General features: G+C 38.4%; 1 protein-coding gene across 1 annotated transcript in view; it reads right to left on the reverse strand.

Moving 5' to 3' along the window:
- ADCYAP1R1 (ADCYAP receptor type I) overlaps positions 1 to 26,630 on the reverse strand; it is a 103,332-nt gene that overhangs the window by 42,073 nt on the left and 34,629 nt on the right. The window contains exon 3 of the mRNA XM_075706534.1: positions 7,555 to 7,662. Within this exon, the coding sequence (XP_075562649.1) occupies positions 7,555 to 7,662 (108 nt within the window). The remainder of the gene's footprint in view (positions 1 to 7,554; positions 7,663 to 26,630) is intronic.

Raw genomic sequence — 26,630 nt, forward strand, 5'->3', positions numbered from 1 at the left:
GCTGAGGCAGCACTGACGTACAGGTATGATCAATAACATGTAAAGGGAAATTATGACTTTCTTCTTTTCTTCCTCTTTCCTATCAAAGGCTATGAAACTAGCAGTGGACTGAGGTCACCATAGCAACTGCTAGGCATCATCTAAACATAATGTGTATCCTTCCTATGAGGCTGGCTGTCACAGGAGCATCCATCAGAGTGCAAGATCAATGCAAATACTATCGAAGTGTCTCCTAGATCCGAAGAGAGCAGGGGTCATATTTCAGAGAAAAGGAAATGTTTTTCAAACAAGAAACACAGAAAATAAGAATCATTGTCCAATGGAGATTGTCAGTTATGAAATACATCCCAGAGAAGAAAGCATATTAAATCACTTGCTTAAAGGCAGGAATAAATGTATGTCCACACCTAAAATTTTGCAATCAACTGGAACTCTTTTCTCAGTTATTTGAGTCAAGAGGAGAAACACGAATAGAGCAAAGACTGCTAGTAGAGGTTGAAGCATCTCCCCATGTTGTATCTACAGTGATACTTCAATGTATTACCTTTTGCTGTCCAAGAGTTCTCCAAACTGCTCTGCAGCTCTCAGTGTGTTCCACCCTTCCATGCTTCCCAGAGGAGCATGATTTTTTAATTTTCCTGTAAAAAGCATCTCTGAGGCCTTAACTACATGATTGGAAATGTAGATACAGTTACTGTTCTTTGATGGCAATATTTCCCTCCCATTTGCCTCTGCATTGCAGATAGACTTTGTGATGCTGCGACTGAGGAGGCATGCTTAATTATAGCTTGTCCTCCTCGCTTTGGAAAAGCTGAAGTAATCCCCTGGCTTTACTGCCTGTGGAAAGCCTAGGGATGAAAACCAGTGGGAAAGGACTTGTTATCTAGTAAGCACTATTATCTTGGTTATTGGCAAGACTTATTATTTTTAACATCAACACTTGGTAGGTCTCTTGTACTCATTCTTTATGTCACAATTCTTCCTAGGACTTGCCGAACACTAAGCAACAATAACACATATGGAATCTGCAGACAGCTTTGAAAGCTGTCCAAAACTTTTAGCTGGTATATATATAAAAAACCCAGATAACTTTGCACTGAACTTGCTTCTGAATGCTACATAGGATCTTACATAAAGTGAAGGACGAAACTAAGGCATGCACAGAGTCCTGGTTGCTTCAAAGACTAATTAAGCTCTGATGGCTCATTATTATTCCCATGATGAAAAAGCTATGGGATGGGTCATGCCTATTTTTCAGAGACTACTCCTTCATTCTGCTGTTTTTCTTCCCTTGGTTTTCATGCAGGGTGTTTAATACCCACCAGGGGTGAGATATACTTGAATAGAAATCTAGACCTTTGCATTGATCTTTTGCCGTGCCCATTTGACACACAAATGCAATTTCCAGTTTCTGTCTGCTGCAATGCTGACCTTAATTTCAGCTAGCAGCAAAGAAAACCTGCATCTTCTACTTCAGTAGAAAATAAGTGGACAATCTTCCAGCTACTTTTTGTTCTTTAGAAGGACCTTGATCTTTAACAGTCACCTTTTATTTCTGTCTATATTAAAAAATATCGATACATAAACCAAACTAATAGAACCTGTAACCTGCAAATATTTTCAACAGCTTTCACCTTGGGAAGACAATAGCTTTTATTGTGTTTTCACCCAGTTTGGGAGTTACGTACCATCTTCACAATGGTACATAGTCAGCACTTAAAGATTTTACCAGGACAATTTCCCCCCAAAATGACACAGAAGGGCTTTCCAGATAGGAACATGTAGTATCAATTCCCCTCTCATTAACTCTTCTCTTGTCACCTTATTCTGTTTGATTAGGGATAACACCTAAACTCAGACAGGAGAAAAAAAGCCGCAGATGTCTTCCCAAATCCAATTAACCCTGCATTCATAAATCCCATTGTCCACTCATGATATCTCTAGTGCAGAATATACGAGGCTTGGTGTTCTTACAACAAAGTACTTGAGTGTTTCCCAGTGTTTTTAATGGGATCAGTAATAGACTGTTTTCAATTTCTTGTTCTCAGGGACAATAAAGCTTGTTGGCTGAGCACTGAAGTCATATAACTCCCAGAGTAACAGCAAGCCAAACACTTTTCTTCAAAAATGTGAGCATAGGATATAATGCCCTCTTAAACTCTGTAATACCTAGATACATTCTTTATTCTACTGGATTTTAATTAGGACCCCTTAATCCTTATATCAACACAAGATGAATTTTATGTCTTTGGTAAAAATTATGCATATGGCAACATTCAAGGTCAGGTTGGACGGGGCTCTGAGCAACCTGATCTGGTTAAAGCTGTCCCTGCTCACAGCAAGGTTGGGCTAGATGACCTCTAAAGGTCCCTTCCAACCCAAAACATTCTATGATTCTATGATTTTCTCTGTCTTACATAGTAAACCACGATTTGTGGTAATGCTTTTTTGGGTGTAGCATGTAGTGTACTAGACTGAGCACTAGATAAACACTCTGAATTGCTGGAAGATTCAGTAAGAGCTAATCATATTTAATATTTGGATTTGTGAATGAAAGAATTTTCTCAATGTGGAGCATATGGCAATGCTCAGAAACTGTGTATTATCATTTTTATTAGTTTTTACTGCAAATCAAAGACCTAAAAATATGCTAATTTCTGATCTGGCTATTGAGTTTGTTTCAATGGTCTGTTTGAGTAATGTGGTTTTATAGGTTCCAGAATATCTTAGCTGTGCAAGGCAAAGAAAGAAAAGCACAGACTTGGCTTCTGTAGATTTCCACTACCAGGCAGTATTGCCTCTGTCTGGGGAAAAAAAAGGGAAAAAAGAAGAAAACAGAGAAAATTTTCAGGCTGGGAGTGCAGATCACTATGTTGGGGGCATCTGTAGGTCTCACTATGTCATACTGAAACGCAACATCACAGCTTGACACACTTTTCTTTTTTACTTCCTTTGCAAAGATACCTTAGAATGCTTTAAATACACCCTGTTCTAGAGTGGTTGTCTCTGGAGTCGGTACTGGGAAGGCACTGGAAAAAGCATAATATACAACAGGGACATTATGGAAGTTATATCTCCTGGTGAAAATAAAATTACAAAGTGACAGATATCAATCAAAGAAATGAATTTTGAAGAGGAAAAGAAATTAATATTTAGGAACCCTCTGGAAGGAAAACCACTGTAAATCCTTAACCTACTAGATTAGAAAAGACTGAGGAGCTAATAGGCTTTTTTCATGTGGAGAGATTTCAAGAACAATCTTTTTGTTCACAGTCTGCCTAGGAAAGGAAATGAAAAATTCTGGTGATTTTGGAGGAGCAGAGAGGTGAAATGAAATTTTACAAGGAAGGGTCACCAACCACACAGCATGGGATTTAACATTAGCCTTTCTGTATGACACTGACAGCAGTTCAAATGTTACTCCTCAGTTCAATTGCAGTAAACGTTAGAGCAGAGTATATTTTCAAATTAAAAACAGCAACAGCTGGTATTTTTAGCTAAATCCATAGATAATTTTTCAATAAAGCATCTCTCCCGGTGACAGTTTAGTTGGTTAATTTTTATTTTGTAGTCTCTTTTTTTTTTTTTTTTTTTCATTTTACTGCGTATGGAAATCAGACATCAAAGTCAAGGCAGCCAAATTCCTTTCTGAAATTCATAAAACAAACAGCCCCCTCCAGTGACTTCATTCATTTCAAGATAAGCATTTGAGATAGGTCAGAAGAAACATCTTCTACAAGTACCCACCGCTTTCATTTACTGAACCAGAAATCCACGCGATCAGTTCAGCTTACACATACAACTTTCAGATATCCAAAGCCAAGTGAAATAACTCCTATCCCCTCTTTAAGGTTAACACATCATATGGTTTGCCTGTTGTTATACAAGCAGCTGTACCTACAGGTGCTTCAGCGCTTCAAAGGACAAAAGTTTTAAAAGTATAATTTAAAGTTATTGCTACTGTTTGTAAAAATGATTTATGGTGATGTAAAAATTTTGTTGTATTAAGAATGAATATGCGATTAATAAATATTAGTATCAGTGCCTAACCTAGTTACATATTCTAGAAACATAGCAGCAGCCAGAGGATACTATAACAATCTATAAAATATGATTAGCCATGTCTTAGAAACATTTTAGTTACCTAATAACCCTTCATTTAAGGAATCATCATAAAGTGTGACTATTTTCATGAAGGCCTCATTGACACAAATATACTTGGCTAATTAAAGTCAGCAGTAATAATAGTGAAAACTCATGCTGATTCACCCAGGAGAGTGATTATGGATGTGGATATTTCCACCTTGGGGTCACTAGTGCAAATCCAGCTGGATCTGCAGAGATTTCAAACTACTCCAGATTAAACGCTTATTTGTTTATCTAATGAATTATGAATCTTGGTTTTGTTCCTACTGAACAGATGTCCAAAAATGCCTCAAACCCAGTACTACAAGAGGTAACAGCTGTCACTTTTGTTAATGATCCTTTAAGGAGATAAAGAAAGCAGGACATATGTTTGCACTGGACTGACTACTCCTCCCCTAGGGTCATACTATCACCCTGCTACAGGTCAAATGTGAAGTACAGTATGTGAACAGGTCTGAAAATCCTAGGCAAATAATTTAAAACTGTTATTTTAGGCCTTTATTTTACATAACTCTAGTTATAGTAGAGCTTTTCATTTTATATATTTTTTAATTTTATTTTTCTAAAACTTATATTACTTTTTATTTAGAAAAATAAAATAGCTTTTTCCATTAACAAGAAAAAGGTTAGTTAAATGCTGGAATAGATCGTATTGAGCTAACCTTGTCTTTGAGGAGGGAGATGGGTTAGATGATTTCTCAAGAGCCCTCCTAGCCTTAATTACTTCAGAAATGACAGTACCAGGGAAAAGAAATTTCAGCAGTAAAAGTGAAAAGGCACCATATTTGTGTGGTATATAAATAGAAGCATCAGAGACATCCTTTGAAAAAAGAATGGTTAAAAAGTCCATGGCAGAGGTGTGTGGACAGGTTGGCAGTGGGGGAGATTTCCCGTGCTGTAGATGTACATGGCGCCACGCTCCGTAGTATCAAACTAGCAATATCTATGAGCCCAAAACACTCAGGGAGAGAGAAAAAAGTGTTATGTTATGTTACTATGTGTTAGCACATTGTAGCTTAGGGGTATGTAGGGGGTGTAGATTACAAGCCACGGAAAAGGAGGGGTCCTAATCAAAATTTGGACAGGTGCTGTATGAGCAGCAGGCTTCCTGCAGTTATATCAGAAGATAGCAACATATCAGCCATCTGCTGATGCACAATAAATAACATAAAAGTATTTTGCCTGCAGGCTGCAAACATCAGGGATAACCGGATAGTGAAGACTTTTGGTTGACTGTATATCATGCTCAAAGGATGACCAGAATCGGTTTGACAATCAGGCTGAATGACACACAATCAATAAAAATTGATTACAAAGTCATGGAGATTTGGGGGGGTGGGGGTGGGGGAGGTGTGGAGTGGGGCGGGGGGGGGAACAACCACCAAAGAAAACTGAAAGAGAGAAGAATATTTCCTTACCCATGCTGGATGCTGTTGTTTTTTCTATTACCACTAAATGTGGATGGCTCAGTAAGTGCCATTGTACCCACTGAGTTAATACTGAACCAATATTACAGCAGTAAAGATTATGTTTAATTATACTGGCTATAATTAAAGCACATAGAATTACAGGAGTAATTATATTTTCATACCTGATAATTTAAAGAGGGACTTATCTTTCCCCATTCAAAAATTAGGTGCCTAGTTTAAGTGAAGTGCCCTTAGTACTTGCTGGATAAAGAGAGGTATCTCCAAGGTGGGACTCACCTCATGTCTCTTGGAATAACATAAATTGCCTTCTGTGAGTCTCCTTCTCTCCACTGACTACAGATGGAGTCTAGAGGACTCGTATAGGGAAAATGCTTGAGTTTCATATGGGTAAATTTAGATGAAGTAATGATCACCCTTAAAGTCTTCTCCATTTCATAAGAGCACTGGCACTTGCTTCAATGTCTGGATGAGTTTAAATGGATGTATTAAAGGTGAGGATTTCAGCATTCCTGGAGCTGAAACACTTATTGTCTCCCAGAAATTGTGCTCTGTGTGTGGCAATGCAGAAAAGGTGGATTTTGCACGCAAGACTTTAAATGAATAATTCATTGGTAAAGTAATCTTTGGGAAAAAGGATCCTGGAGGAAAATGATGAACTTGTTGCTCAATGGACAGTGCTAATTAAGTGATCTGCAGTAGCCTAGATGGGTGCTGGGAAGAGATGGGCAAAAGTGTGTTAATTATCAACAAAGGCTTGTTGTTAGTTAATACCCATGGGACAACTTAGTCTCCCAGTCATTCACCTGGGAAGATCATTTCCTGGAATCTTAAAAAAAAAAAAAAAAAGGAATTTCAAGAGAACATCTAATCAAACTATATATCTGCTGTGAACAGCTTTGTAGTTATTTCCTCCTGTCCACACACTCCTGTTTTTACCTGGCAAATTTTCATGCATTTCAAAGGTTAAAAAAAATCAAGAAAAGACAAGGGTTTTCTGGTATGACATAAACAGTAGCTTGTACAGAGAATCTTCCCATTGAAAAGCACTAGGTAATATTAATAACTAGGTCAAATAGTGTTACCACTACTAAGTAGGTTCTCCTTTTAACAGTAACTTGTTTGGGAGCAGTGGCTGGGTTGTATAAGGATTGAAGCTGGGGTCTAATAGCGTTTGGTTACCAAGCACAGTGAGTACATGGGACTTCTGGTCCAAGATGAAGTGGCAGGGGAAAGAGAGAAAAGACGAAACGCGCCAGCCTCGCTGGCCTTCTGCAGTATGTTTTACAAGACAAGGGACAATCTGTTAGGCTGCAATGCCTGCTGGAATCAGAAACAGTCCATTTGACCAAATCAGTCCCTGGGCAAGGTTCTGATCTTTTGTTTGCTTGTTTGGTTGCTGGTGCCAGCTGCAAGGGGCAGTAGGATGGCAGCATCTCATATCTACAGACCACAAAAGAGCATGATGGAGCTTCTGCATCTCTCCAGGAATCTTTAATTCCCACTGACTCTTCCCTGGACTTCCAACATGGGAGCTCCTCACATTGGTCATCTCATGCCTGTGTTCTCCTTAGGTATGAACAGAACCCAGCTCTAAGTTTTAGTTGTCTTCTAAAACAGGTTTGAATTATGACGATCAGTTATCCAAGACTCAAACACAGTTTCAGGTCTCATTGATTTCAGTGCAGACCCAAGGGCAGAACATCCCCTTTAGCAATTGCAGTTGGTGATATTTTGATGTTGTATAGTCTGTGAAGGCTTTTTTCACACATTCCCTCCCACCCCTGCACACACACACACACATATCTACACACAAACATCCTGGTTTTCTACAGTATTTTCTATAAACTGAAGCCCAGCTCCAGACCTCTGTAGAGTTTTTGATTTCCCTTTATACTGAGTATTTAAGTGAGGTTTTACACTCACGCTGGCCATGCAGCTTTACAAGACAGAGGCAAAGAACAAAGAGAAAATATTTTACCGTCTTCAGAGATGATAAATCTGAACAGTGCAGGACACTTGACAAAGACAATTTCACCCACACTTGCAGGTTTCCAGCATGTAATGTTGTCCCACATTCCTGGGCAACCTGTAGAAGAGAAGGAGGGTTAAAATACATTAATGGTGAAAATCCATTCCTTTCTTCACGCTATTATTGTGTTTTACAGTTAGTTCTTTCTTCTATCCATAAAAATGAGCTTGTTTAGAAGAATAAGCAGTATCATTTTCTAATAAGCTTTCCCTGGAATAAAATAATTTTCCTTCATAGGAATAGCATAAAATATGCAGTTTCATGGCCCAATAATGACGAGACTACCCTAGCAGAAGCAACATTTCTTAGTCACAGTTAAATCACTCCAACATACACCAGAAACAAACTCTCCCTTGAGGATCAAATCTACCACCATGTAGCTATCTTTTAGTATCACTTACTTATCTTTCAGTATTGCCAAGTTAAATCACTAGGCATCTTTGATTTAAATTCTATAAATTTCTGTTGGCTCTAATCCTTGTCAAAGGTTGGGTACTGGCACATTTTGGAATTGGATCCAGGGAGATGACTGGAAACTGAAAAGCAGATTCTGCTTCATCCTACAGCCAGTTTTGTGGATATGTGAGGGAAGCTCACCTCTTTCATGTTGTTCATTTTCTTAAAAAAATATCGGAAGTAGAAATGTCCTCCATTAGTAAAGAACCATCATAATACCATTTACTACCTTTACTGCAGTTTTTGCTCTACAGAATATAAACCCACAATGTCAAAAGGATGATTTTGACCTCTATTGATTTCTTGCATAAGCTAAAGACCGAATCAGGCCTTTAACAACTGTTCAGCGATTAGGCTTCAGGTAACAAGCTTTGAACTAAAGATTTGAGTGGTAAAGAACCACCCTTCTGTTACATGCATGCAGAAAGAGGAGGTGATGGATTGTGGATGGGACTTGTGTTCTCTTAGGATATAGGAAAAATTCAGGTCCCGTGTGTTATTGTAAATACCATAAAGGAGCCCAGCTCCTACTTTCTGATCACTGTGTCAGAGACATGACAAACTGTGACTGGCTTTCAAGAAGCATAAGCCCTCCTGTAATTCTGTAAACCACCATCTTACTAGCTCATAAACCTAAAAGACTTATCCAGTGTACAGAAAAACTCAGAGCAAACTCTCAAATTTTCTGCTAATGTTTAAAAAAATGACTTAGTGAAGGAATCTCAAATGGGAATCATCTTCTACCTCAGCAGGAAAAGAAAGAAAAACTAAATCTAAATGTCTTCACTACTTATTTGCATTTGATGTTGAGACTGAGCACATAATCTTATCAACTGTTAAAAGCCACAAACTTCACTATTTTCTAAGTGGTTTTCCGTTGATATACTCTCTTTTTGACTATGTGCCAGGAAAAGTAAGATCTTCAGTAAAAGCAGATAATACTTCAAAGTGTCATACTTTCAGCCTGGCACAAGTACAATATAATGAGGTTTGGGTGATCAACTTGTAAAAACAATGTGGGCTTTATCAGCTTTGGTGATAGTAGCGGATTTCTATTAGTGGGGAATGTATGCTCACAGGGCTGGACTTGGTGTATTTTTGCCATCATCTTCAGCGGCAGGGAATCAAGCCCTATGTTTTCTCAGAAAATATAAGCCAGCTACTATCATGAGTGGTGGATAGGGCAGTTCTGAGTGATACAGTGTTTGAAGAATTAGGTCAGTCTCAAACAACACTGTTATAATGTTATAATGATGGCATATGATAAGCAGTTGATAATCATTCTTTCAAATTAAAGGATGCAGCATCAGATCACATCATGTAAATTAGTAACCATATAAAATCCGGATCCTACTAGCTGAAAATCTCTCAGCTTTGTCAGACCTACCAGAATACAATATTACTGCAAAAATGCTCATTAATTCATTGCAGGAGCTGGAAAAAAAATGAATCTTTTACTTTTCTGTCTCTCTTCCACTCCTACCCCAGGTTGTTTCCTTTGCCAGATGGGGATCTCATTGTATGACCACTGTGATTCACTAGAACATCTTCAAAAGGCTCAAAGACTGGGGTTTGAAAAGTTTTGTGATACAATCAGCGCACTAAATACGGAAATCAAGATCACATTGAGTGCTATTAGATTTATTGTCCTTGATAGCAAGTGTCTGTCCACGCAGTAGGAACTGTGTTTACCATGTAAATCTGGAGACATGTAGTAATAGGTTTAGAGTTCATTGATGTATGGCACTCTCTGTGAAAATAAAGGATATGTAAATATCCATGGTAATGAGACATTTGCTTACAAGAGGTGTTAGAGACAATCAAAGTGGCTAATGAGATCTTCTGAGAACCACCTGCTAGCCTTGCTTGCTTAAAATAAATGAGTTTGATAGGAATAGGGAAAGATTTCTCATTTTTTGTTATTACTTCAACATCAGTTGTCTTCCCAACAGTGGGATAGCAATACGTACTGCAAACCAACCTAGGGAAATGCAAGGAAATCTTCATACTGCAAAAAAGGAAGTGTAGACATGGAATAAATATTTCATAGCACTGTGTTTCAAATTCAGTTATACCAGGTGGCTGTTTTTGTGGTAATATCATGCAGAGCTGAAAAATAGCCCCATTTAAAAAGACATTGTAAGTTCCTTGTGCCAGAAAGCACTGATGTGCTGACGTTGGAACACAGGGACAGAGAAGCAGAGAGTCAAGTAATTTGCCCGAGTTACTAAAATAGGTGAGCGATGGAGATTGGAAAGAATTCATAATCAATGAGAATGTTGCCTGATCCCATCTGGAAAAGCATATTTGTAACAAACAATTTATAAGAGCAAAGAAAAAAATGACAAATAAATTAAATGTAATAAAGGCCAGTGTGTACAATCCCCTTACATTTGTAAACCATGATACAGCCAGCAACTCCTGCTGGGTGAAATCTGCCCAAGGAAATCAATGGGCCTTGAGGGTGAAACTGCACAGCAGGGTCTCCTCTAGCACTGATGGTATGTCTCCATTGCTGTGTGATGTAGGGATGCCTAAGGTAGCTTTGAAAGAGGTAGCTCAGACACCCCAAGCAGCAAGGCGCAGATTCAAGTAGGCAAATGTTCCTGTTTCTTAGAATGTTACAAATCAGAAATAACAACAGATAATTTTAAAGAATAACGTTTCAGGTGGGCCAGAGTGAAAAGTGATGGTCTTGCCAGTGGATGGTCTTGAAAAGAGGGCGCCTTGCAGAAAGCACAAACTCTGTCTTCCCTTCCCACATCTGCACCGTAACCTGCAGACTGAAATTCATGTTTGGTAAACTTTGTGGGATTCATCTCAGTTAACGTAAGTGGTGTAAAGCTTGGCATCTGATCTTGGGTAACTACTTATGCCCTGTTCATAGCATGGGCAGAAGAGTGCTTCATCTTATTGAGCTAGCCACGTCCTCTCCGATGGGATGGATGATCCTTTGGGAGCCCTCATGCCTTGTCACTGACTTTTGAGGAAACACAAAATAGTCATTCAACTGTTGTATTATTATTATTATTTTTATCATTATTTCAAGACTGGTTTAACTTCAGATGGCTAAGACCTTTTACTGTATTCAGCTAAGCAAAGTTGCCTCTGTAGTTCATGAAGAGAGACTTTTCAGGTAGGGGTAATCCCATTTTAAGTTGTTGTTGGTGGTGAATCACACTGTAAATGTACTTCCATCTCTCCACTGACTACACTCAGTAGAACGAGGCTAAGAACTAGCTTAGCTTAGACAGTTGCCTACTCAATGGCTGAAGCTTGTACTCCCCATAGGGTCTATGTAGTCTTTTGGAGCAGACATGAACCAACTCTGCCCCTAGGCAGAGGGCTGACCAGTGGCTATGCAGCCTCCCTCAGCCACTTTCCAATCCTGAGCAAACCAGTCCAGCTGAGGGCTACGACATCTTACTGCAGGCTGTGAACAGTGCCAGCGTAGCTGTGCAGCTCCTGAGCCATTCAAACCACAGGTAAACCACAGAGGCTGCTTACGAAAAACCACATGATCAATCCCTACATCTCTGTCTCTAAATTCGTCTTGTAAAAGCGAGAAAAAAAACCATGTTTACACTGCAAGCTCCCTGTGGCAGGATCCACCTTGTACTGTTCTTGTGAAGTGTACTCCAAAAAATAGAGTCCTGATTTCAGCTGAATCCACAATAAGGATTTTATATGAATTTCATATGAAGCCCATGATACCTAAGTCTAAATTCCATATTGTTGAAGATGAGGGGGGTGGCTCATATACCTAAGGATGGATCTGACTTGGCAGCCACTGAAAAAGAACAGCTCTTTCAAAGAAAGGCCAAATTTCATAACAAGGAGGAAGCTATGGATATTTATCATTGCAGAATGTTCTGATGCAATTTTAAAATTATACTCAGCACTAAAACCTCCCTCCATGGAGGTTCACACAAGCTTTGTCCTTGTCCTTCACTTCAAATTAAGCCTCCAAGAGCAAAATACTTTCTTTCTAACCTGCTACTCCTGGCAGCTGAAAGGCTCCCTTCTTACATGAAATGTCTGGAAAAGCACCAAGAGAAAAAAAATTTAAAAAGCCCAAAGCAAGCCATGCTGGCAGAATAGCAGTGATAAAGAGCTCTTCTGAAATTGCTTGCGGTCCCTTATCTTCTTTTTTTCAGCTGTCTTGAGAGTCCCAGTTTTGATAGTGGCTAGATATAAAACTGGATTTTAGGTAGCCCCATAGCTGAAGCTCACTGAGTTCAAGGAATGGACCTCACTTTAGATCCACTGAGAATAGAGCCTGTTATCTTCCACCAACATGGAGTCACTATGTCACCAGGACTATGTACAAATTGTTCTTTTTCTATAGATTTGTGTTCTATTTTCTCATGGTGCCTCTACCGCAATACCCTCATTTACACTGTCTATATCGAAATCCTCTTAACAGTATCCACACATCCTCCCATGTCCTTGTCCTGTCCCTAGTGCAACATGTCTTCTTCTCATCTCTAGCAACTTTTTAGCAAGAGAAGGTGCAAAAGCAAAGATGTGGCTTTTGGATGGCAAGACCCTGTGTACTAATTCACTGCTTGCTCAATCACTTCTCTTAATGAAGTGGCTAAGTCCTACCTGTCCCCCTCTCCATGAAAAGAATTATTTTGACAACTTTCTTGTACTCAGCTCACCATTTTCGCAAAAGATGTATGAATTTGCAGTTTTGACACTAGTGCACCTCTGTCAAATGTTGCTGACTTTCTTCAGTGGACTCAAAATTATTGGATGTAAGGAGGGGGGAGTGAAAAAAGGCATGACAGGACAATGGACAGAAGGATTTATGGATTCATACACAGGCAAAAGGGAATATACAAGAATTTGCATAAAATCTGTTTCCTTGGAAAACAAGAAAAAATGTAAATACACAAATGTTATACTTCTGTATTTCTCATGTATGAAGATAAAAGCTTGAGATGACAATCCATCCTTTTGGCTTACAGCGTTCAGTTTGATTTTCAGTTCCTCTCCTCATTTATTAGTTTAAAATATCACTTTCAAGGTCATATTGCCTTCAGGAGAGTAATATCAAAGGAAACGTAATGTTACAAGCCAGCATATTAAACTGAATTATGCGATGCACAATAACTTTTAAAGGGCATGCTACATATAAAGGCTTTCAGAGAGAGGGAGAATATGAGAGAGGTGCTCTCTGTCCTTTCATAAATCTAGGTAAATACCAAAATAAATAATGGCTTAAGCAAGGTCTGGGTATGGGGCCTAGATTTTCAAAAGTAATTGACATTTCAAAGTAAAAGTATCTTATAGGAGCTCCTATTACAGAACTGGTGGTTCTGTAGGTGTTTCAAGTTAGGCAGCAAACTTATGACACTGTCAGGTTCAATAGTCTCTTTTGAAATTCCAGGCCGTAAGAGAGTAGAAAAGAAAAATAAACTGAAATTCCAGAGTTATAAAAGGGGACAAAAAACACAAAGGGCAGCAAAAACACTAAAGGAAGACATTCTATGTTGGAAAAGAGAACACCTGATCATGCACAAGCTAAAAAGTCATTCCTGCCTTAAAATGTCTTATATACAAAGCAGGCATGAAAGACCGAGTAAAAGGGGAAATGGAGCAGAGAAGGAAAGGTTTTTTCCTTCCCAGTTCTGCTCCCAGTAGATTTTGGGATTATGTAAACAAAGTCTATTTATTCAGCGTATGTCATCTGGACCAGCTATTACACTAAAAATTTGTTCCTCTATCCAAATATTACTAGTGCTGCACTGAGGCGCACCTTGCATTGTCTAACATGGTATTCATTTACCTTAACCAGTATAAACATTACATACGTAAATCTGAGCTAAGTTCTTCTACATTTCTTTTACAGTGCATGAAGAAAAAACAGACACCTCTGGAGGGCACTGCTACAGGGTTTCTAAGATAAATTATCCTCTGGAGATGCGCATTTTCTTCCACCAATTAGAAAAGGCACTGAGAGAAATCCTCATTTTAGGCTTAAAACAACTGGAATTAAAGCAGAGGAATTCCACATGTATAGTCCAAGTGACTCAGCTAAGGCTGTAAGTGAAGAAAAATAAACTGTGGTCGAACTTACCAGGAGTTGGCCCACCTTAATACCTTCCATTACCTTTCTCTAGATGACTGCTGCCCCTGGTATGAAGTTATGCAACACTATATTATGACTGTTTAGAATCCACTGTTTATGTAATGATAATTGTATAAACTATGACAACATTTTCTACTGATACATCATTATCAGTAAAGTGAGTTGGTTTATGGGATGACATTTTCAGAGATCTAAGACATACTAAGTGCAGCACTTTTCAAAACTATTAAAAATATCAGCTTAATTTAAGAAAGAGAACATTGGAAAAAATGATTTGAGATATTTCACTTCTTATCTACCAAGTTACTCCTAGATTATATGAAAAACTAAAAGTGAAAGAAACAGAAACAGTGTTTTTTCTTTGAGTGGAACTGTGAGCTTTATAGCATAACAGTAGAAAAAGATGAGCTGAAGATAGCAGGCTTTTAGCCCTTGAAAGATTAAGTACATATGCTTTGCATTTGCCACACACCCATTGTATAATTTAGAACTGGGAGCTAGTCTTTTTGACTAGAGAGTTCAACAGAGAGGGTTTCACTGGGTTTGGACGTTCTGCATTACTCAAGCACTTTGGTTCATTTTCCTGCCACCTCAGGAGTGAGCCACACAAATTGTAAATTAGAACTCTATCCTTATTCCTACTATTTTTGTGGGGAAAAAGGTAGATACAAATACACACACAAGTCACTGTTCGACCATGGTCTGTCTCAGAAGTGAAAAGAGAATGAAGATCTTCTCATTTATGCAAAACCTCAACCATTAGAACTATGCTCCTCAAGAGGGCAAAAAGTTCTTGTCTACTTCTCATGTGAAAGCACACCTCAAAAGGAAAGGCTAATACTAAATTATTTTTTTTTTCCTTGAACATTTTATACATGGCAAAGATCAGCTTTTAAATGACAGGAGCTGTTATCTATAATTAGAGAGATATAAACCTTTTTTCTTCTTTTAAAGCTGTTTAATTCTTTTACAGTCACAGGATATTTATTCTCGGCTCACACTTACTGCTGTTCTTGCATTGTTACCTGCCAAGAAAACCTCATCCAAGAAAATCTCCAGAATCCTTTAAGTGCTGCCAACCAATTGGCCTTACGTGAGCTCTGGAGAGTTTTAAAGGGAAACTTCAGTTTGGCAAAATCTTTGGAACATTTCTTTGTCTAATTACGCAGAAGAGTAAAAAGCCAATAATCTGGGAAATGGAGAGGTGGGGGGTTTTATAGCTTTCTTTAAATATAATAAAAAGGATTGGTTATTCATCTATGAGAAAGTCACCACTTTGCTCTTCTGGAGACAGAGAGACTCTGTGAAATTACTCAAAAAATTGGGAGATTTTATTCCAACACTGCTGGAGGACAGAATGACACTTACAAGCTGCCAGAACCTGAGCCAGTGCCAAGCTCTCCAGCTGCAGATAATCTGGCATCACCCAGGAGATAGGGTGTGTGCCATCATGGGGTACTGCTGGAGGTAGTCTTGCCTGCCAGCAGCTGGTGCCCCTCACTTCTTTTATGGCTGGTGGCAGCCGAAACGACTGTCATCGTCCTACCTCACCACCACGCCATTCTGACTTGCTTCCTCCCCTTCTTAGGAGAAGGAAAGATCATGCACTTTTCTTTATCAGCTCTATCTTCCATTAATTCTCCAAGCTGAGAAAAAGGGGAAAGGAAGGCTATTGCACCAGTGCCTAGAAGGCTTTGCATACATCACAGTGCTACAAATCTTAATCCTTAAGTAACTGGGATAATTTCTGGAAAGAGCATAGTATAAATACTGGCTGAAAGTTGGCAGAGTTAAGATGGAGTTTGAGAAGAAAGCAATGGAGTAAGAACCAGAAAGATGTGTTACTCTTCCACAAAGCCTTACCTTCTTCTGTCAGATACTACCTGAAGAATGGATCTCCCTTTCACAGACACAACCTACCCATAAAAAGTGATTGACTGAGGACAGCAGGGTGGAGCACTATCAGCTGTGTCCTACCTTTTTGAATAGTTTCAAATAAAAATGTTAACTAAGTCTACCATTGGTGTGGCGGCGGAGGAGCCGGAGAGAAAAAAATATATATTATAAACTTACATATATAAGACATATAAAATGTTATATATAATATACTTTTTCCCCACAAGTATTAATGTGCATCACAGCAAACCCTGGCTTTCAACTAGGGCTGTAGGTAAGGAATCTTTTGAAGCAGTATAACTGAACAGTTCATTGCCACTTTTGCCACCCATGAGAAGTAGTGATATTTAGTCCATTATGAGATTTATGGGCCTGTGAAGAAGACACCTGTAAAGACCACTAGGATAACTAGTTGTCATGGATACAGAAAAAGTAGAAATTTTTTCAGTGTGTCTTTTTGGTGTTTTGGAGTCTGCATTCCTTTGAAAATGGAGAGAGAATTTAGTTGCATGGAAGAAGACAAGAGAAAGTTTTGGTAGCAGGTCTCTTGAGCATTGAAGTTTCCCAGTAATAAATTCAGGGCTTTAAATTTGTTCTGTCACACAAGAAAAAAATGATAACATATTCCTTTGATTTGTTAGTTTCTAACTAATCTCACAACAGCACTGAAGTGGGACTAAAATGGGACACAAACCTTGAAACAGTCTCTGGGTATGGGGCTACACTTCGATCTTAACTAATCGCAGTGTAGTAGAACAGGATTTTCAATGGAATTTATTGCCTAGTCAATAACATTTATCAGGAATTTTGAGTTGTTTCTTGAAACATAAATAGACCAAACTAAACAGACAGACATTAAACAACTGAAAATAGCAACTGACTTCAAGTCTACATGACTGAAAATTTCAGAACTTATATTAAATTCTGTTACACATATATTAACTTCCCTCAAAGGAATTTAAAAATAATTGTTATTTAGGTTTCATGGTGGCTCTGGGGCTAAGAAGATTTTCTGCCCTTTTCACAGCTGGAAAACAAAACAAAGCAAAACAAAATAAATGGTGGCATTGAAAGCTGAACACTCTCCAGAGCAAGAGTTGTAACAGAGCTCTAGAAGCAAACTGCCCCTTCACATTCAGACTCCTGTCCTCCCCACTTTCTTGCTTTTCTATTGTTTATAAATAGAGTTATCTCAGTGGAAAAGGCACATCTGTAGTAGAAGAGAACTTATAACAGGTCTTGGGCCAATTTCATTCCTGATGTAACCACAGTGACGCCAATGTGGATACTCTTGAGAGTCATTTATTCCTTGTTTACTCCTTCAAATCTTCTGAGAATGAGAAATGACTGAATTAAATAACTTAATTTCTTCCAGTGTGCAAATTCCATAATCTCTCATGGAAATTGTTCTAGTGGTGAGTCAAGCAATTCCTTATTAGAGCCCATGGGACCTTATGATCTAGTGGAGGAAACAAAGCAAATAAATACATTATAAAATCCAGTTCATACTCTGTTAAGAGGCATGTTAACACATTGCATGTCATACTCCTGAACAGGAAGACAGAAGCTGCATTTTGTTCCAGCTTTTGGAGTAAATGAAAAACAAATCTTGAAGCAAAGGTGTGATTCAATAATATCAGAGTTTAAAAAAGCCTGTCTTCTCTTTCATATTGAACTTGTCTGATTCTGCCTGCAATGTGTTCAAAGAGTAGAAAAAATAACACCAAAAAATAACACCAAAAAGTAAATGCAATCCAGCCTCACAAGGATTTGCATACACCTGGGAAATTTTGGTCAGTATGAAAGAGACTAAAGGAAATGATATTACTATTCAGTAAGTGCCCAGCTACTAGGTGCCTTCCTGTCAAAAGTAAAGATATATAAAGATACCTTGATCTGGACAGGTTGCAATCTGAAGTCTGTAAAAAGGCAATGTGAGGGGTATCAATAGATGAAAATGGAGGTAGAATGCATGACGAAGAAGGACAAAGGAGGTGCTAGTGAAGCATGGAGAACTATCATGGTCATTCCCCTGGTAATGAACAGTGGATGCTTTCACTTTTTTTTTTTACTTTTTTTTTTACTTTTTTTTTTTTACTTTTTTATTTTTCTGGAAAGATTTTTTTTGCTGAGAGAGAAGGGAAAGAAATGGAATGGAATGTCGACTGGGAAGGAACCACCACTACCATCATACCCAGACTATAACTACTACCAGCAAGCAGAAGCCATATAAATTTAATCCAGAAAAAGTAAATGTGTACACACTGCTCACAACTCTATATTGTGTAAGTTACAAAATACAAAATCTCCGAAGAGCCGATAGTAAATGAAAAAAACCATCATAATGAGCCATAAGAAGAGGTCAGAAGTCTTTCTGGTGTCTTAGATACATGAAAAGTGTTCGATGAAAATGCCCAGAAAACCATAAGAAGTGGAAACAGCAAGGCCCAAAATGACAGTGGTGGTAATGCAAAATCTGAACTGCTACAGACAAGATAATCCCCCTGTGCTTGCCTTTAGATCAGATCCTTGGAGAACAAGTGTAGTGTTCCGTCTTTCTTTGTCTAAAGACTGGAAGGATACAGGAAGAAATGGGAACCAGTCGTCAGAGAGTGCTGAAGCTGCCATCACTACTTGACGATTTATGGCAGAGGACCAGCAACACCAGTTTCAACTTCCAGACAGAGAGAGATATGCACCAGACCTCCAACACTGCTGGTTTAGTCACTACCTCCATCAAAGCCTTTACAGTAGCCATTGCAGGAAGTGGTATTTTAGGAAGAATGTGGGGTTTAACCATATTTGGGAAAAAAGTGTCTGCAGATCCTCATTTTCCTTTTACTTACTTCTGTAAGAAAGAAGTTAATTCCAACAAAGTCAATGAGTTTCTCCATGCATAAAGCTGCTATAAGTTGGATAGTAATTGGTTTAGAGAATTTAGAAACAGGTTAAAAAAGAAATATGAAAACAAATTGAGTATATTATTCCTTCTCCCTCTTTTCTTACTAGAAAAAGTTAAAGACCAAGTAGGAAGAGAAATTGTTCTGCTGTGTTGCTCACAAATACTGGTGGGAGGTAATTACAATCCCATCTGAAGTAATAAATAACTATGAAAATTTGCATACATATAATCAATATTCTTTTACTGGTGGTATTTATTGGAATATGGAATAATTATGAAAAAACAGGAAATAAGGCTAAAGGGTCCTGTGGAGGTCATAAAGATTATTCCCTGCACCCAGGCAAAATAAACCATAATTAAAATATCTAAAAGGAAGTTTGGGAGTTCTCATTGTCTGTGATATTCTTATTACCCAGACAAAAGATGAGAAAAGTACTTTACAGAACACAATTCTGCACACTTCAGTTATAGAGTAAAGGACCAGAAACTTCTTTACATTTCAATTGTTTGATAATTTTTGACTTACAGGGACTGTGATAGCATCAGTGTCATACGTAAAGATGGCAGCAAATTTTTTCACGATATTCTGAGAATGAACAGGTGTCATATTACTTAGCAGATAGAAAATTAACCCCTACTGTAAAACCCAGTTAGATGTAGAAGTTATTTATAGGTATATTTATATATTTATACAGGTATAGATTACAGGTATATATTTACATATATTCTCAGATAAGTTACTCTGTCCGTAGACTAACTGTTTAAGGTACACATAGAAGAAAAATTAGAAATTGCACAAAAAATGCACCATTTGTAACCCTAGCAAGAAATCTAATTTGTATGAACAGGAATGATCAGCTGTTGTAATCATACCATTTGAACGTTCCTTATCAGTTTTGAATCCAGAAGAATGATTCTCCTGGGGACAAAAATCAGTGATTCTGGTATATCTTGTGTGAAGACAATTATGAAATAGTTCTACTGACTAGGAGTACTATATTTAATTTTGTTCTAGCTTATTCGATTATGATAACAATGGGTTCTGTTTTAAGTGCTTTGCAGGTTAGCAGAGAAGGAGTAGAATTATATTAGTCATTTGGCTGTATGACCAAAAACCTGGAGCAGATTCAAGTACTTTCATGTCTTGGGAACAAAGATGAGGCATGTTCTCAAAATGTATACAACAGTCCTTCAGCACATTTTAATTCATTGTTTGTGGTCATTATTTCAGTTTGGCTTTGCTCTTGTCCTATGGTTTGGGCATACTCTTGTCACATACTCTAATACTTGTTTTTCTCTTCTAAAGGATTTAATTGTCCATTGACTTCTATTTCCAGTAATTTTTTTCTCACAGGTCCTGGTTAATCACTCATTTATGGCACCTGCAGCTTCTTCCTCACTCATAAATTAATAATTATTCTAACCTTGACTTTTGTTTTGGTTGTGATTTCTAGTTGCTTTGTTTCACTGTGCTTTCTTTGATATGTTTTTCCATAAAGGAAACAAACCAATCAATTCTAGCAACTGTGTGAGCTGAAATGCATGGCTTGATTATCAAAAGTGCAAGCTGGTATGGAAAGGCAGGCATTCAGGAAGTCTGAAATGGCTTTCAGGGTAATCAGAAAGACAAGGAGAAGGATCTATAAGAAGAGCACATCCAGGTGCTTGTCCACAAGACTCAACTATCTGCTCTTGAAGGGTGAAAACTGCACCATCTAACTTCAGACATGTGCCTTACCTGGCAAAGCTAGTTGGGTAGAGTTCCCACTTGGTTTACTCAAAAAAAAAAAAAAAAAAAAACCAAACCAAACCAAACCCAAAAAACCACAAACAACCCCCAAACCAAAAAAAAAACCCAAACCCAACAAACCCTCAGAAAATAAATTAGTATATGTGAATTATGGAGAAAGAGGAAATCCAGGACTGGGGAGTGAAATAGGCAGCTAAACAATTTGGGATTATGGATACACCATGAGTGGGACTCAGCTTGTATATGAAGACACCTTAATTTAGGTGTTTTAAAATGCAAACTGAATGTAAATCTTAGTATCTATCAACTGTACAAGGAGTCTTGGGAGACTAGGCAGCTAATTTAGCCAATAAATTAGATGTCTAATATCCAGTGATGCAATTGTTCCCCCAGGAGGCCTTTTTCCCCTAAATACAGAGCCCAGTACAATTCTCTTTGCTGAAACACGTATTGAAATTCCTGTTGAATTCAGAGGGAGCTGAGGTTGCAGATTGACAGCAGCAGAATTACATCTGGAGAAGAGCAAGAGCTGTTCCTGGTGCTGACTTCAGAACTGTCCCACTGCCGGCTGGGTGTTTGCTGCGCTTGTTTTGGTAAAAGGTGTGCTTAGCTTAAGAATTATCAATATCTTTAAAGTGTGATTTGTTAGTGATCTTTTCAGAAAACAAGCTGGTGGTAGCTATAAATATATTATTAGCTGGGAGGTGAGTCTCTTTGGATATTTCCATATGGCTTGAGGCTCAAAATGACCCATGTTAAAAGCAAAAGTGCCTCTAAACTACATGCTTACAGTGTGGTGCAAGAGGCAAGTAATTATTTTGATTCATCTGTAAATCATTTATAAGGCACTATGTATTCATCAAGCTGTCAAAATCACAAGTCTTCATGGCATCCAGGAGAAAAATTCAGAAATGAAAAGGGGAAGAAAGAACATTTATTTTAACTGAGATAAATCTGAAGTCTGGATGGCACATTTTCTAAATTCTATACCTTTCGAACTATCTTGCAGGAATAATGCATATATTTGAAAAAATAAACAAACCCAAAAGCTGGCTTAAAATTGGACTCTAACATTCAGTGTTCCTGTAGATATGAAACGAGGAAAAAACAGATCACACATCAGTAGGAGAGAAGGTATACTATCCTACCACTGAAGTGTCTGAAATTAAAAAAATTATCTTAAAATATATATCAAAGATAGGCTGGTTGAATCAACTATTTCCCTCCCTTGCTTTGTTTTTTTGTTTGTTTGTTTGGGTTTGGGTTTGTTTTTTTTTTTTTTGCTATGGAGGAGCCTACATGTCCAATTTAAGCAAACATTCTGCTTTCAGCCAGCTAATGTGAGATTAGTTTCACCATCAGACTTAAGCATGGTATTGCTAAAGTATTCCTGCACCACATAATAGGCTATTTCTGTGGTGGAATTCATATTAGAAAATGAAATCTCAAGCTGGGAAGCATAACAACAGCACAGGCCAAGTTCATTTTTTCCTAGTATAGAATAAAAAATTCTTCTTTCTAGAATGAAATATTTCAACCCCCAAAACAAAACACGAGAAGAGTTGTTCTTTGCTTCATTTCTTTTACAAAAGGCTGGAAAACTGCATGAAATTGAGAGATCTTTCCCTTTTTCCTTTCCTGTTCCTTCTGTTTCACAGGAGGAATTTGGGGAAGGAATTGCAAGTTTTCTTTTCCTTGCTTTTGCCAGGAGCAAATTGCCATGCACATTCTGAGTCAGCAGTGCTGGCTAGCAGCTCATGGACAAAGCCAAGGATCTCCCTTTACCTACCCTCACCCTGCCTTGACCACAAGCTAAAAAAAAAAAAAAAAAATTATGAATATGCCTTGCTTGTCCAGTGACAGAAGAGGCTATGAAATTCAGCAGATACTGCAAGGCTGCCTCCACTTTCTACATCTCTTCATCTCTACATCTCAGCATCCTATAAATGAGATGAAAATCTGATCCATCATAATTTCCAAAAGAAGAAAAGGCATAGCTTAAATGTCCAATGAAATAGAAATATAAAGAACTTTGTGTATAAAAATAGGGCTTAGATATAGCAAGGACTCAGGGAATTGGCATTTAAGGTGTTATTATGCACATAAGTTACTTTGTACTTCTACTTTTGAAGGTAAGTAAAACTGAATTCTATCATTTTTGCCATGGTGAGAGGAGTACATACAGATATTTTTCTATTGCTTAGCAGCTGGAGTAGTTAATAACTTGTTATAGTAACTTGCTCATCTATCTGAAGATGATTTAACTTACTGTTCTTCAGTTTTATTTTGCTGAGGAAAAATCAATATGCACAATCTGTCAGGAGTCCAAATTATTACACTTATTCAATTGCATGTATTATTGAGTAGGCAGTTTCGTGTAATGAAGTTCTTGGCTTAAGTTTGTGTGGTATATTAAGAAGTAGTGGATGTAGCTCAGAATAAGCTAAAACAAGAAATGAAATCGTACATTTGGGCAATTTTATCGTTGGCCACCTATGTGAGAATATCAGTGCTTGGTGAAGTCTCATCAGAAAAAACATTTTATGGTAAGGAACAGGCTAAGAAGACTCTCTTGAATCTTTGGTCTAACAACATTTGATCCATGACTAGAGATTTCCATGTGATCCTAAAATATACGCAGATACGAAAAAGAGTGATTCTAAACGTAGAAAATGCAGTATGTCAGAATGTTCCTCCAGAAGCCAATACACTAGTGAAAAGGAAGTGATTCTTAAGAGTGTACAGAAAAATGTGCAGTTGAAGTTATTAATGGAAAGCCATTGGAGTTGGTTCTAACCCTTCTTGTTCCCATCACATTTACTGTTCTCCCACTAGTGGTCTAAGTACAGGCAACCATTCCCATTAACAAAGCAAGCAATAACTGGCAAATGTGCTTACCAGAGTGGGATTCAACTGACCAATTGCCAACATCTACATCTGAATAACCCTCAGAATTTTTGTAGTAATAGATAGAAATAAGCAATCCTAGGGAACAATGTCTCTCATCAGAAAGTAGACATTTGAAATAGGACTGATGAGTCATTCCCTCAAAAAGCCAACTTTTGTCCATTGACCATGAAGACAGCTTTGGGACAATAGCTGAGATAAAAATACCCTTGGCACAGAAATCTCAAGTTCCGTGAGCAAAAACTCCATGCTGTCACTCTGCAAAAAGAAACCCTGATATTGCTCTCATCTTCATATCAAGCTACAGAAGAACAACCATGGAAGTTCAAACAATGCCACCTTCATAGCAGGCTCATTAAAGTCCCATTATATCCCAGAGAGTAAGGTCCAACCAGTTCACTTCCTGGGCTGTGCCACTGCCAAGCCTGTTAAATCTACCTCTAATGAGAGACTGAATGAAGGATTGAATAGAAACAAGGCGGAAATGGAAGGACACTGCATGATGCTTGATGACTGTCATTGATGACTGTCATTGCTGTCTCGTGCAAATGACGGACCGTATGTGACCACAGTCTCCATGTGTAAGTAAAAGGGGGAGTCTGGTCATGCAGCAGGTCCCAGGCTGGAGCATTGTGCCCAGCTCACACTTCTCTTGGAAAGGCTTTGTGCATTCCACAAGTTCACAGCCCTGTCAGCTGATGAAAACCCAGTGTCACACACTGTGTGTCTGCTCTAGTGTCTCTATTCCCTTTTGTGCTTCTTCCCGATGTAGAGCCAGAAGAAGGAACAAGGATCCTGATTGTCATTACCAGCAACAAGAAATGTCACTACATATGGGGAGCTATTGAGGGGTAGAATGGGGGTCAGCAGGTATATTACAGACCCTTCATCCTACCAGGGTGATAAAACATATCCTTAACACAGCCAAGAACCTTACTTTATAATAGGTAGATCCTATTATATTCACTGGCCATACTTTATGAAGTCATTAGCAACAGAAGCCCAAACCTGAGGAATTACAGAAAGGATCAACTTTTTGTTTTTTTGTCTTTATTAACTACTAGCATATGTACCAGTATCTTTTACATCCTTCTAGGCTTTTATAAGCTGAAACAGAGATCATAAATTATTGCTGTACTGTCCTTTCTTTGCCTTTGGGTAATTTGACTAATACGATCAAACTGTGGATCTGTGTGTACAGTAATCCTGTAGTTTCTCTGTTAAAAGCAACCAAACATCTCTGTTAGTCAGTAATCAGAACACTTAACATTAATATTTTTCTTTTCTCTTTCTCTACAACCAATGCAAAAAGATAGGTGTGTTTTGATTGATTGATTAACATCCTTCAGCAAACAAACCTTCCTTTATTTTTTTAGCGGAGTCTTTCAGGAAACATGACTGGTTCTCTACCTATCTCTTTCCATCGAGATTCATAGAATCATAGAATGGTCTGGGTTGGAAGGGACCTTTAAAGGTCATCTAGTCCAACCCCCCTGCAGTGAGCAGGGACATCAACTAGATCAGGTTGCTCAAAGCCCTGTCCAACCTGTCCTTGAATGTTTCCAGGGACGGCGCATCTACACCCCTCTGGGCAGCCTGTGCCAGTGTTTTACCACCCTGGTTCAGTCAGTCCTTTAGGTTCAGGCTAAGATATATAGGATATTTATGTCTGCATGCAAACTGGGGTGGGCTTCAGCTGCCTCAGCGCATGCCACTAGGGCCACCTGAGCTGTTACCTGACCTCCTGCTTCTATTCCAATAGTGTTACTCCAATATTCTGTGCCAGCCCCCCCAGCCCTGTGTGGGTGTCTCAGATCCTCAAGACATCTCAAATGGTGCTGGATCCCTGTCTATAAAATAAACGCCTTTCTCCAGTGTCTCAGCTTCCACTATAATCCATGAAGTCCACGTATTTACTGAAGTCCTGAAAGTAATTCCAGTGATAAATTGACGTCTATAGGTAGTGGTCTGCACTCAGAAGTCTTCTGCTTTTCATCACTGATTATTGAGGGAGGCTGGGTAACTAACTTAGACTGAACATGGAAATTTTAGGTAGCTATATCAGGTATTTCCACTGTAAGGATTTAATTTATTTTCACAAAGATAGGTTTTTCAGTGCAATCTGAGGTGCTTCAGGGGATCAAGTTGCCAGTCCAGATAGACACAGACCTTCTGTAGGCCCTATGTCAGAATGTCTTGATACCCCAAGGCATCTAGAGACGCTTGTTGTTTATGCGCACCTGAATCTGGTCCTAAAAATCTCCAAAGCAATTCCCTAATTCTCTTGCTTCAGGAATTTATTGGACACTAGAATGCAATTTACTTGCAAAGTCTAGGATTCATTTAGGATTTCCCTGAAATGTAGTCGCTGCCAGTGCAGAGAAATTACAAGTCAGTCGGTGCTGTCTTAATCCATGCTCCATCGCTAGAAATGAAGATCCTAGAAACCAGTCAACTGTGCCATTGATTCCAGCAAGAATCAAATTCCATCTCTTACTGCTGTGTTTTTCTCAGTGAGACTAACAATCTAAAGAAGCAATAAAGACTCACCTTTGTCAGAAAATGAGGCAGACAGCCACAGAATATGCCATGGGAATAGGAACAAAAGAGCATTTTACACAGAATTACCTTTTAAAAGAATATCCAGTTGTCTGATACCTGACTCACTCATTTTTACAGAAATATAACATGTTTTTAGGACCTTCATGAAAACACAGTTTGCAGGCAAGGAAACACTTTAATTCAGCTCTGAAATGTATGTGCTTCTGCAGAAGACTGCAGCAGCTCCCTGATGGGATACAGCACAAGCACACAGTTTAAAAGGAGCTGCAAAGATTTGATGAAAATCATACTAAAATCACAGATGGTCACTCAGTTATAATTCAGATGACATGTTAATAGTCTTTTGAGGATTTTTTTCTGCCATGTTATTATAGATATTAAAAAGTTAAATGGTTGTAAATTGTCACAGCTTCCAGCTGTCCATGACTTTGAAGATACCGACAGATCACAGCAGC

This window comes from Pelecanus crispus, chromosome 2 (assembly GCF_030463565.1).
Source record: "Pelecanus crispus isolate bPelCri1 chromosome 2, bPelCri1.pri, whole genome shotgun sequence".
Taxonomy (NCBI): Eukaryota; Metazoa; Chordata; class Aves; order Pelecaniformes; family Pelecanidae; genus Pelecanus; species Pelecanus crispus.